General features: G+C 40.8%; 2 protein-coding genes across 5 annotated transcripts in view; both read right to left on the bottom strand.

The window, feature by feature from the left end:
* Window positions 1-389, bottom strand: part of slc7a1a (solute carrier family 7 member 1a) — a 42,982-nt gene extending 42,593 nt beyond the window's left edge. For 3 of the 4 annotated variants that reach the window (XM_039618510.1, XM_039618508.1, XM_031754155.2), the window contains exon 1: window positions 167-389. The gene's annotated coding sequence lies outside the window, so the exon portion shown is untranslated. The remainder of the gene's footprint in view (window positions 1-166) is intronic. The other variant, XM_039618512.1, reaches the window with a different exon arrangement.
* A 341-nt stretch (window positions 390-730) lies between these two features.
* On the bottom strand, window positions 731-12,549 carry paxbp1 (PAX3 and PAX7 binding protein 1). Its single transcript, XM_031754116.2, has 18 exons — window positions 12,092-12,549; window positions 11,731-11,853; window positions 11,194-11,400; window positions 10,671-10,892; window positions 10,461-10,561; window positions 8,818-9,041; window positions 8,366-8,555; window positions 5,591-5,714; window positions 4,829-4,931; window positions 4,437-4,552; window positions 3,689-3,888; window positions 3,444-3,591; window positions 3,224-3,345; window positions 3,037-3,113; window positions 2,859-2,925; window positions 2,462-2,608; window positions 1,606-1,760; window positions 731-1,390 (listed from the first exon to the last, which is right to left on the bottom strand). The coding sequence occupies exons 1-18, from the start codon at window positions 12,387-12,389 to the stop codon at window positions 1,270-1,272; spliced, it is 2,745 nt and encodes a 914-aa protein (XP_031609976.2). The 5' UTR covers window positions 12,390-12,549; the 3' UTR covers window positions 731-1,269.
* Window positions 12,550-13,043: the final 494 nt, after the last annotated feature.

The following is a 13,043-nucleotide window of genomic DNA, read 5'->3' as shown; positions in this document are numbered from 1 at the left end:
CAGCATGGACCCCCTATTCACTTTACCCAAATGTACACAGGAAAACGCGTTTGCTCAAAGATCCCTAACACTAACTTGGACAGCAGTCAAGTCTGGTATACAGTACTGCTAAGTGCCCGATCACTTTCATGCAGTCGCTACGTAGCCATTGTAAGCTGTACTTTACCTTAACGGGCATAAGGAGGAGAGGTATTTACAGTTTCCCTGGGAGGCCCGAGAAGAGGAAGCTGTAGAACCCCCAAACTCTTGTCTCACACGACGCTGGTCAGGAAAGTCTCGTCTTCAAATGTAGAAAAGATATATTTAGGTCTTGAGTGGCTATGTTTAGGTAGTTGAGCTAGAGGAGGGGATAGAAAGGCAAAAACAGCTTGTCCCACCCGCTCATTACTATTGCGCAATCGCCTCCTGGCTGAAATCGCACTGGATGACATCAAATCCCACATGTGGCAGCTGGCTGAAGTCAGTAACAAAGTATCATTTCACATAAACAGCGTTGCCAAGAGTGTAGAAACTGGCAGTGTGCAATTTTTGAAAACGTTATTTTCCATGTTATTATTTTAAATAAATCAGTGATACTCATTTTTCCCAAGTATAAAGAGATATTGTAGTTTAAAAACCCTACGGTGAAGAACACTGGGTGTAAGTTTGGATTGTTCCTTTATGATCAGAATACTTACATAAAACACGACGTCGTGAGGGACAGTTGTCAAATAATGGCAGCAAGACAGAATCATTCAAATGTTCATTTTATTCACAGGCAAATAAACTACTAAAACAGAATTCTTGCAAATCTGAAAACAAAGCTCTCAGATTCTTAAAGAGCATTTGAACAGAGAGGTGTGAGGAATACTAACAGGATGAAGCAGGGATCAAAGAAAGATCACATCTGGACTGTAAGGAAACAAAAGTTGGACACCATGCTTTGCCTGCGTGCATCTGACCTTTTAGCTCGTATGGCAAAGATGAGTCTGCTGTACAGAGTCGGAGTGAATAGTGTTCATTCAGGGATCAGTCTCAAAAAATAATCCATGTCAAGAACTTCTACGCATTTAAAATATTGCCAGCAGTGAGCAGTCTCTTTGAGCTGACAATACAAGGCCTTATTTCAGCATCAGTATAAACACACCTTTCTATACAATATTTACAATATTTACAAGATCTTTTTTTCAGTCATGGTCTCAGTTGTTGAGTTATTAAGCTGGGTGACACATCCTTTCTCTGGGAATCCCATTTCGTGATCTGTAATCCGGATGGAAAGTTGCTTCTTCTCTATGATTTGACTTCTAAAAGTGGTTTGATGTCTTTAATCCCATGCTCTGCTGCCACAGCTATGATGTGGTCCAGGGCATTCATTTGGCCCAACATCTTCACAACGTCCTTGACCTGCTCCCTGTTGTAAGACATGACATGCACTATGAGCACTACGGAAAATACTCATCACAACAGTTTAAAAGCACTCATTGTGAAAAAGTAAGAATTAATTTGATAAAACAACCCTGACAATGCAATTCTTCCTAAAGCACATTCAATAGCATTCTTGCAGATATAGCTATTAGTAAATTCAAGGCCCCAAGTTGTATATACAAAGCTATGTAGGGCCCTTACTTTGAAGTGCGCCGCTCAATATCAGACCCGACCAGTGTGTTGCGGTGGATTGAGTTGGCCAGGTGGGTGAGGTAGCGACAGAATGGCTCCAACTGAGGCAACGTCTGCTGGCCCTTCAATCCAGAAAACCAGTGCGATGGCAAGCACTCCACCACCTGAGAAGCACACGAGAACGAATTAAACACTAGCTTTGTGTTATCATGTTCAGTGAGTCACTAATGGTAAAAAGATAACCAACTAACATCTAACACCCCAGCAGAAGGACCCCTCCTTCCAATTCAAAATATTTTGTCTGTGCAAGCTCACTCTTTACCAGAATTATCTCAGCCAACAAATCGTACTGTATTCTACTGTATGGTTGTAAATAACGAGTATGTAAGGTGGAAAAAAAATGATGTCATATCACACAGTTTGTGAGCCTCCACAAACTAATAACATCACAGGTAAGCAATAAAATATATCATTTTAAACAAATTTAATAGGTAGGACCAAAGATTTGTGTCACTAATTCTTATATTACCAAATGTGAAATCTTCTCATCTGCTTTGGAATATCAAGGTTTACAGCACTTTTAAAACAAATCAACCAAAAGCGCAGTTATCAGTTTAAAACTATAGAGCACAAGTAAAACTACGGTCAGAGAAAAGCTCTAAATTCAGTTTTTCTCAAAAACAAGTGAAGTAGTGATGACTGAACCCACACAGACGTAGTGATATCGGTACAATGTTCTCACACATAATATCCGTTCATGATGGATGGAAGGATATTTTATTAAGTGAAAGAAATCTGCAATGCTCAGTTTAATCTGATCTATCGAATGATATCCACCCCTACTAAGTGATTACATTTTATCTACCTTTTGGCACTTCTGAATATTTTCCTCCCATGTATCTGTGGTCTGCAGTGCAGAGAGGATATATCGGTTGAGAGTGCTGTCCAGGGCCAAGTCTTTCAGAGAGGACATGGATAAGATACCGTCCCACTGCAGGATGTTGCCCAGCAGCTGAGCATGAAGGAGACAAGAGTTAGACTAGACTCAAAGGCAGCAACACAAAAGTACATAACATCAGTGTGAAGATACTTTGATTATCAGCTTGCTGCAGCTGCTTTTCAAGTTATACAGATCTCATTGTGTGATCTCCAACAATCAGGCAAGCTATTCATGTGATGCTATCAGTTCAGCAACTGACTGGAGGAAGTAATTTAAAGACACACACACACAAAACAAAAAGAAAACACATTTGCACACGTACCTTCACACAGGACCAGAACTGCCTCTGATAGAATAAGTAGGGACCACTGTTCTTGTTCTCCAGAATGCTGAATAAAAGCAAGAGAGATTGCTTTAAGCAGTTTTAAGTGCTTACTGTAAATATAGAAAAAAATCAAACTGGAATCCAAGTGTTAATATTGTTATTAATAAGAACATACTTCTTGGGGTACAGTGGAAGAAAGACATCGTCATCCAGAGTCCTCCTGGTCCGTAAGACAATTGTTTTCAATAGCTCCTAAAAGAAGGGGGACAAAAATCAAGGTAATGACAGCAGCTCTTCTAAAAAGATCAGGTAATCTAACAGCCAATGCATTTGAGGAAAAAGATGATGAGGGTGGGGAGTACCTGTGTGTATCGGTTGTCCCCGTGCAGCACAGTGGGATAGCCTTTTAGCAGTCTGTGAATGAAGCTCACAAATCTGGTTGTTTGACTGCTGGAAAGTGGGTCCCACACCTGCTCTGCCAACACTGCCACATACACAAAGTAGAGAGAAATCCATATATTAGGAGAAATTTTCTACTGGCTTGCAAGCCAAGGACATCTCTGAGCATGCTATGCCTCGAACCTGACAGTTTGGAGAGGATGACCTTCTCCACTATAGCAGGCAGCAAGCCGATGTCGCCATCTCCTTTTTGCAACGTGCTGTTCTCTTCAAAGCCGTAAAACAGCAGCGACTCAAACCAGAGCATGTACTCAAAGTTTGCACACTGCGCCTGCACAGTGAATAGAGACAAAACAGATTTCACCATTCCTCATCCAATTTCCTTTCAAAAAGGAACTGGTAACACTGATAATACACCCATGCCCTACCTCGAGAGGGTTCCATGTAATCAGCTGCAGACGGACTAAGGGGTTAAAGAGCTTGGGCAGACAGAGGCCTATGTAAGCATCTCTGTAGGTGTTGGCAAACTCCTTCCTCCACACTTCAAAGTGGGATTTGATGTAGTCAAGAGAATGAAAGTCCTCCACAACATCCTCAAATACCTTCTTACTTTCCCTTATGATACGATCTGGGTAGCACAAAGAGATCAAGTCAGATTTAAACAAATTCTCTTCTATATCAGTTGAATCTTATATGTACGGTACATAATACATTTATTAGACTAACACCCAATGTAAGGTAAATGCCACAGCTGCCCTAAATTAACAGTATTGATAATTACCTAAATCATTTTTAGGTTTCTGTAATGGTTATTCCACCAGTGTGCACAGGCTCTTTAATCAAAATGATACTTTCAATGCAAAAATATAACTACTGTTTTTCATTCATTATCAAATTTACTCTTTGTTTACTAAAAAAGGCAGGAAAAATATTAACGCACATTTTTGGTGCAGTTTTTTTAAAACTTATATTCCTAAACAGAAAACCATTTGTTTTCTTGTTGAATGTTGTATTAAAATAATTTGACTTATTTCAGAGAAATTCATTGAATTCAGTTTGTTAAATTTAAACAAGATTTTGACAGATTTGTTGTTGAGCACTGCATACAACCTACATATACTTTTTAATGTATTTCTATTTTTTTCCTTTTGTCTTTTTTTAAATACAGGAACATACCTCTCTCCATGTTGAAGCTGGTGATGTCAGTAGAAGTCTCCTCGTCATCAGATGATAAGCCTTCTTTGTGTTCTGCCCTCTTTCCATTCTGCTCTCTGGCTTGTCGTCGGCGTGTTCTGCATCCATCCACGAACACAAAGGAAGCCAAATTAAAAACATGAGCAGAAATTGCCTTTTACCAACTTGGCACTAAGGTGACACTCTCATGGTCAAAACTTAAAATCTGATGCACAGAAAACCTTTGTTTTACAATCTATAGCTGGATTCACATCATTCGTTTCTGTGAATCAATGCATAATAAACTGCAATTGGTTTTGCATTTGTGGCCAGAAGTATAGCACAATACAGCATTTCCACAGGGAGAGGAATGTGAGAACAAGTACACTCGGTACCTTCGTGCTTCTCTTTCAGCAATCCTCCTCTGACGACTGTGCTCTTGGTATGCTGCGCGATCTCGGCCAAATGAGTCTAGATTAGGAGCCATGACAGCTTTATCTGCAAGAGACAGGAGCAATGTTAGAGCCAGTAATGAGAAGCTAAGCCAACCCATAACCTCATTCTTATTCTGACGACTAATTCCAAACTAAAACATGGGTACTCAAATAAGAGAGTATAATTAAAGGCTTAAAAATAAATGAAACGATCAGATCAAAATCTGTTTGAAATTTATCAAGCAGGTGAAGATATTGCCCTAGCCTTCCTATCTACTGGGCACCACTGGCAATAAAACATATTAAACCCAAACAATGTTTTTATCAATTACTTTTTGGTGTCAATTACTTACCAGGCTGGAACTTCACTTATGGCACAGTCAACGTGACAGATGACATATCACTTAATTTTATTATTTTTTTTTAAATGCCATCTTTACACAGTGATCTTTACACAGTGATCTTTACTTGAGATGAGTTACAAACACCCAGCTGACTTTCAGATTCAGCCATTAAAGGGCAGCCGAAACAGCTCCTTCAACAAAGCTTTTTCCATAAACGTACATGCTCATCCACTCGACAACACACATCACTTAGCTTTAATTGTATTTGTGAGAGAAATGTGATGCGATACAACAGCGTGAACCGCAGACATAACACACACATACAGAGAGCTAATGAGGCCGTTCAAATAAATAATAAAAACCTTCAAGATGGACTGACTTGAAAGGCTTGCAAACTCCGACGATTCATCTTTAATATCATCCTGTCGTCTCTGGACAAGTCGTGTGGCCCGTTGCCTTAGTAACTGGTGCATGGCAGCCTCCAGCTCCAGGACAGCAGGCACCTGAAAAATATGATGCCTTCTGTGACCGCTGACCCAGCAAAAGTGGGACTCCGAGTCACAGGGATGTCTTGCTGAAGGGATCAAAGAAGTGGGATGGACAGTATAATACTGGAACCAAAATATTGCTGGTGTTGGGTGAAAACATGCTATTCTGGGGGGGGGGGGACACACTCTGAAGAAAAGCTTGAACTTAGTGGATTCACTTAGTTTAACTTACTTAACTTACTTACTTTAAAGTTAAGGGTCAACTTACATTATTTGTATAGAAAATATAGTTTAGTTCATCATTTCTACCCAACACGAACAATATCATGATCCAGACGTGTATATACTGTATGAAAGCACTCCACATTAATTCATGCTGACAATGGAAGGTTAGTGTCCCATTTGGAGTACAGATTAGTTGAGGAAACATAATGGTGGTGGGTAGGCCAGTTCTTCCATCATTCCACATAGCTGCTGTAAGACCAAAACTAAATTATTCTGTGAAGACATGCATTCAGAAGTAGCTCTTATATATATATATATATATATATATATATATACAAAATACAGTGGGGCAAAAAAGTATTTAGTCAGCCAACGATTGTGCAAGTGCCCCCACCTAAAATGATGACAGAGGTCAGTAATTTGCACCAGAGGTACACGTCAACTGTGAGAGACAGAATGTGAAAAAAAAAATCCATGAATACACATGGTAGGATTTGTAAAGAATTTATTCAAATCAGGGTGGCAAATAAGTATTTGGTTAATAACAAAAGTACAACTCAATACTTTGTAACATAACCTTTGTTGGCAATAACAGAGGTCAAACGTTTACTATAGGTCTTTACCAGGTTTGCACACACAGTAGCTGGTATTTTGGCCCATTCCTCCATGCAGATCTTCTCGAGAGCAGTGATGTTTTGGGGCTGTCGCCGAGCAACACGGACTTTCAACTCCCGCCACAGATTTTCTATGGGGTTGAGGTCTGGAGACTGGCTAGGCCACTCCAGGACTTTCAAATGCTTCTTGCGGAGCCACCCTTTGTTGCCCGGGCAGTGTGTTTTGGATCATTGTCATGTTGGAAGACCCAGCCGCGTTTCATCTTCAAAGTTCTCACTGATGGAAGGAGGTTTTGGCTCAAAATCTCACGATACATGGCCCCATTCATTCTGTCCTTAACACGGATCAGTCGTCCTGTCCCCTTGGCAGAAAAACAGCCCCATAGCATGATGTTTCCACCCCATGCTTCACAGTAGGTATGGTGTTCTTGGGATGCAACTCAGTATTCTTCGTCCTCCAAACACGACGAGTTGAGTTTATACCAAAAGTTCTACTTTGGTTTCATCTGACCACATGACATTCTCCCAATCCTCTGCTGTATCATCCATGTGCTCTCTGGCAAACTTCAGACGGGCCTGGACATGCACTCGCTTCAGCAGCGGAACACGTCTGGCACTGCGGGATTTGATTCCCTGCCGTTTTAGTGTGTTACTGATGGTGACCTTTGTTACTTTGGTCCCAGCTCTCTGCAGGTCATTCACCAGGTCCCCCCTGTGTGGTTCTGGGATCTTTGCTCACCGTTCTCATGATCATTTTGACCCCACGGGATGAGATCTTGCGTGGAGCCCCAGATCGTGGGAGATTATCAGTGGTCTTGTATGTCTTCCATTTTCTGATGATTGCTCCCACAGTTGATTTTTCACACACAAGCTGCTTGCCTATTGTAGATTCACTCTTCCCAGCCTGGTGCAGGTCTACAATACTTTTCCTGGTGTCCTTCGAGAGCTCTTTGGTCTTGGCCATGGCGGAGTTTGGAGTCTGACTGTTTGAGGCTGTGGACAGGTGTCTTTTATACAGATGATGAGTTCAAACAGGTGCCATTCATACAGGTAACGAGTGGGGACAGAAAAGCGTCTTACAGAAGACGTTACAGGTCTGTGAGAGCCAGAGATTTTCCATGTTTGAGGTGACCAAATACTTATTTGCCACCCTGATTTACTGGATAAATTCTTTACAAATCCTACCATGTGAATTCATGGATTTTTTTTTCACATTCTGTCTCTCACAGTTGAAGTGTACCTCTGGTGCAAATTACTGACCTCTGTCATCATTTTAAGTGGGGAACTTGCACAATCGGTGGCTGACTAAATACTTTTTTGCCCCACTGTATATAGTTTGTGTAAAAGATACTATGTCTTTTACCAATCTGGACTCGTTGTGAAAATTTTATAATACATACTTGGCTAAGCTACTGTAATAATTTCTTTTGCAGCTCGAATTCATCTTTCATAAATCTAGTATCGTATTATATGAACAAAAACTAGTATATATTATTTCTGTTTAAAGAGTTGATAATGTTAAACAACCTGAACAGCTATATTTATATATTCATAAATATATTTTTAATTAATGAGAGCAGTTTTGAAGAAACTGAGAAATACCTGAAGTGTGCTTCAAGCAACATATATATACTCTCACATTTGCTTGTTAGCACTGTTAACTAGCCGTAATTATTCAACAGTTTAAAAAAATAAATATTATTACAATTAATCCTCAAAAGACAGCATTTCGATAGACTGTATCCCTTGGAAATCCACATTACGTGGAGATAACACAGACACAAAACAGCATACAGCTAATGAGACTGCAGGCGAATTCTCCCTTACCTTTTCACTGAAACACTCAAGCAAGTCTCCAACATACCCTCGCATCTCTTGCAAGAACTTATATTGCTCTGCATTGTCATTGGATGAGCCCTCCAGCTGCTGTATGGTACGCTCAGAAGCAGCTAAGTCTTCATTGATCTGTTTGTAGCGGTCGACATTTGCATTGTGGCCTGCATGCATTTGGCTGACCCTGTAGACACATGACATACAAGGACAGAATGAATTAGATGGTTGTAAAGCTAGTGTAATCTTAATTACAAGCTCTGCAGATAGAAAAGTTTGAAGTACACCAACAATGATAAACAGCAACTAGAGAGGCAACATTTTTGCCTCTCTGGTCCTTAGATCTGTGGACTGTGTGTGTCGGTCATCAGGACCACAGCAAACAGAGATGGCAGCAGCCGAGCTGAGGACTGAAAACAGACGTTGGTGCAGTTTTCTACTGGACCTACCTATCCTGCAGGCGTTTCTTTACCAGATCAATGGATACCGGGATTAGATCATTAAGAGGGGCCCCGTAGTGAACAGAACCATTGTCAGCTTGTCCAGTTGGCTTGGCAGTCTGTGGAGCCACTGTACTGTAGGTGTAAGGCATGCTGTAGGAAGAGCCATACGGCTGGCTCTCATAGCTGTTCTGGTAGTAGACTGTGCTGTCTTCTGGCTGACTGCTTTGGACCTATTCATTAGGAACACAGAAAACACAAAACACTTCAGCTAATAAAAATAACAGCATTGCTCCAACTAACGATTAAAGCACAAATTTTCAACCCCATAAACTATTCAATATATGGCACAATGGATCAAATTTTAATTTCAATCATGATTTTGGCTTCCCACAATTAATTAAACATGATCAAGTGATATTGAAAAAGCATGCTACACTATAAAATGCAAAGGCAAATCAAGCCTTTCCTAAACACTGCATATGCTTAACACAGCTGTTCCCTGCACCGTGTAGTTTCCTATACTAGCTTGGATGAGTAACACAACTTTAAAAGACAGATGTACAACAAAAGTCAGACACGGTGAAGAGCTTGTGCCCGATCATTACGCATCGTTTGGAAATACTTTGAATTGAGTGACGTTAACCAAGAAGAAATCATATGCAAAACGTTCTGTAAAGGTGTGTCTGCCTCGTAAAGCAACACAACTTATTCAAGTTGCTTCCAGCTCACAAAGATGCACTGAAACCACCAACACAATTGCATTCCATTTGACCAAAAATGTATGTCCACTAAACATTGTGAGTAACAAATTCACATCCATTATGCAGATATAAACACCATGGCCCTGAAATCCCTTACCCTGGCCACCTTATCCAACTCATCCAGTTGGACTAAATCACCCATGTTCTGGGTCTGCCCCTGGGCTTCCTCCCAGTAAGACATGCCCAGAATACCTCACCTAGAAGGTGGTACCCTAGTCAGATGCCTAAACCCCCTAACTTCTTTATATTTGTGAAAGAGCAGCAGCTCTACTCCGAGTCCCTTTCGAACAACAATCTTCACGCACCATCTCTAACAGAAAATTCAGCTATCAGGGAACCCATTTTGCTTCTATCTATGACTAACAAGTGAGGCTAGGCAGGTATTGATTAGTAAATAGACAGCTTCATGACTACAAAAGATCGGTACAGCATCTGCATCACTGTGGATGCCGCTCCAATTTATCTTGATCTCTCCCTCCACTCTCTGCTCACTCGTGAACAAGACCTCGTCCCTGACCTGGAGTGATCACTCCATCCTTTTCTGATTGAGAATCATGGTCTCAGACTTGGAGGTGCCAAACAGCTCCAGTGCAAGCTAAAGGTCATCACCAAATTACCTAAATACGCTCAAGCTTCACAAAGATTGAGATGCTCTTACACACCATCTAAAGGCATTGTTCCAATATATTCATATAGAAGAACAAATACTCAAATTGCTCCACTTAATTGAAAAACAGCAAAACTCTGATTAAGGGAAAGCCCCAGTTTTTTAGTAAACAATGCAATGGCAGCACAGAATCAAACAGTAAGTAAACAGTGACAACAGTCACACCTGAAAGGAGAATATTTTTATTATATCTCTCTGTCTAGAGATTCAGTACATCTTACCTGGGGTATGCTGATTCCTTTCCTAATTTGCTCCTGCTCCCAGCGGCTCACCTCCTCATCCTGTCCGGTATCCAGTGCTTCATCATCACTACCCTCAATACCTGTACACATATGAAAGACACATCCATTTTTTATAAAGTTACAAAAACACACAAAACTAATTCAGAATAGTAGTCAGTAGACAGCAAGCAGGGAAGTTGAATAGAGTACCAATCTCCTCGGCTATCTTTTGTCTCTGGCTTTTGTTCCTGACGCCGCTGAAGCGGATCCTTTTCTCTTCCTCATCTTCGTCATCACTGGCATCTTGGTCTTCTCGTACCAGACGTTTCTTGGGCGCCTCTGTTTCAACCAGAGGAGCATCACCTCCCAGCTCTCTAGCAAGCTGCCGGCGTTTTCTGGCAGCATGGATAAATGCCGCATCAGGAATCTCCCCTGGAATAAAGTCAGAAAAATCTTCATTTAACTTCTTGTGATGCTGTGCAAACAACAACCAATACAGCTTGTGTGTTTGGGGCATAGTACTAATGCAGTTAAACTAACACAGCAGAGTGTTAGATTTAAAACGCTGCACCTATTCTCAAGATATCAAAACCAAAGACACTGATATTCCTTGTTACATAACACACAGAAAAACTCCACAGCTATTACAATGCCAATAAACTGTCATAAAAGTGCTCCTGTGATGACAGTCATTTCAGATAGGTATTGTGGTGGAAGTGTGTGTTGTATATACCTGGTCTCAAGCTGCCAAGTGTAGAAAGTGTGTTGAATGTTGCTCCTGTGCTGTTGCTTCTGGACACTTGACTGTTTGTCTGACCACTTTGACTCCTTGCATCCTCCTCCTGTTCATCAGCACTCTCCACCTCCATTTCTTCCTCTCCCTGTTCACTACTTGCTCTGCTAATAACTTCCTCTTTAACTGCAAGCTGAGTTGGAGCATCTAGGAAAAACAAAAAACAGGAATGCAGTGAAAGATGCATCAAGTCAAGTGAAATCATTTATGGCACAGTTGTGACTGTCAGATGTGGCTGACAACCCAACTACTATGGTTAAAGAAAGTGGGGGCCTCTGACAATTAATTGGCTGAAACATTGGAAGTATTTGCTAATGTAATTTAATGTCACAGTTAAAAAAAAAAAAGTTCTACTGCTTAATTAGGCTTCAGCTTATTTCATAGTTGGGTGCTAATATATAGACAAGTAGTAAATATAATATTTCATGGTTCACATGACAGCACATAACGCATGGCATTGACAGTGGGCTAACACACCTGATTTGACATCCTGTTTGGTAGATCCAGACCTCTCCAAGTCCTCCTTGTATTCTTTCTTGAGTTGTTTCACAATCTTTTTGCTGTGATTGGATTTCTTCACTCGGAACACCTCTGAGCCGTCTGTTTACAAACAAGTCATAGCACAAAGTTAATAATGAGTCCAATTAACCATGCACAACGTGCATGTTAGCTTGGTTGTCAATACCTTTCTTCCCTCTACAGTACCTGGAGTAGAAGTGTAGTTTGCGCAGAACATGCAGAAACTGTTTGATAACGATCATACCTAAAACTACCACGCTTTCTCCGGCTAATGTGAACAAGCTAGCTAGCTTAGCATCGGTTTGGCTACCAAAGTTACCTTCTTCATCGACGAAGCTCAGCAAACTGGCCTTCGTGGGTCCTGGCACGGCAGTCGTATCTTTGACCTTCTTTTCCTTCTTGACAGCTCTCACGGTGTTAGCCTGAAGGCCGTTACTATGACAGCTCTCTGTAGTGCTGGGCGCTCCGGTAGCGTTGCTGTTGGAAGTCTCCATAAAGGGGATTTCGGTAGGCCCAAACATTGTCGGCGCCAGCTGCGGCTGCTGACTCTCCTCCTGCTCATCCTCGTCGGACTCATTCCGACGTCTAAAGTTTGCTCTTTTCGCCTTTTTAAACATTTTTTATTTACCCGCTAAATGCAACAGTGCACGTGCAAACACGGTTCATCTTAAAAATGTAACTCGAGCCGAAAGATGTCATAACCACACACCATGTCAGCCATTTTCTTTCAGAGAGATGTGCAGTGGGTGCCCCAGTGCTAGACGGCTGTCTTTCCTCGGCTGTGATTGGCTGTTTCGCTGTCAGGCAACCGATTCTTCTTCGGTGTTTCTCGGGAGTTATTGTCCTTTCACCACTGAAAGGACTTTTGCAATACTGCCTCCTTGTAGTTTTAACTAGCTATTGTCCCGCGTCCTGAACCGCATGCGGCTCTTTTAGGTTTTACCAGTAGTTCAGTGTAATTTTGACAAAGAACGAGACAAATAATTATATTTATAATAATTTATAAATTATATTAATTTTAATTTATTATGGTTTCTTGTGATTCTTTTCCAGCTATAAAACAGGCATGCTGTACTGACAGTAAATTTGATTTAATTTGCATAGAGTGGCCGGCTTAACTCTTTAGCCACTTTCTTTCAAGCTAGGCCTTAATACTTTTTACTGTCACTTCCTAATTGTTCAATAAAAAGCTAAAACCTTTTTTATTATAATAAAAATACTATAATATATATATATATATATATAATACTAATAATAAAAGTTAAAGTAGA

Source organism: Oreochromis aureus, linkage group 10, assembly GCF_013358895.1.
Source record: "Oreochromis aureus strain Israel breed Guangdong linkage group 10, ZZ_aureus, whole genome shotgun sequence".
In the NCBI taxonomy this organism is placed as follows: Eukaryota; Metazoa; Chordata; class Actinopteri; order Cichliformes; family Cichlidae; genus Oreochromis; species Oreochromis aureus.
The sequence above is the reverse complement of the archived record's forward strand: the minus strand, read 5'-3'. Positions and strand labels throughout refer to the sequence as shown.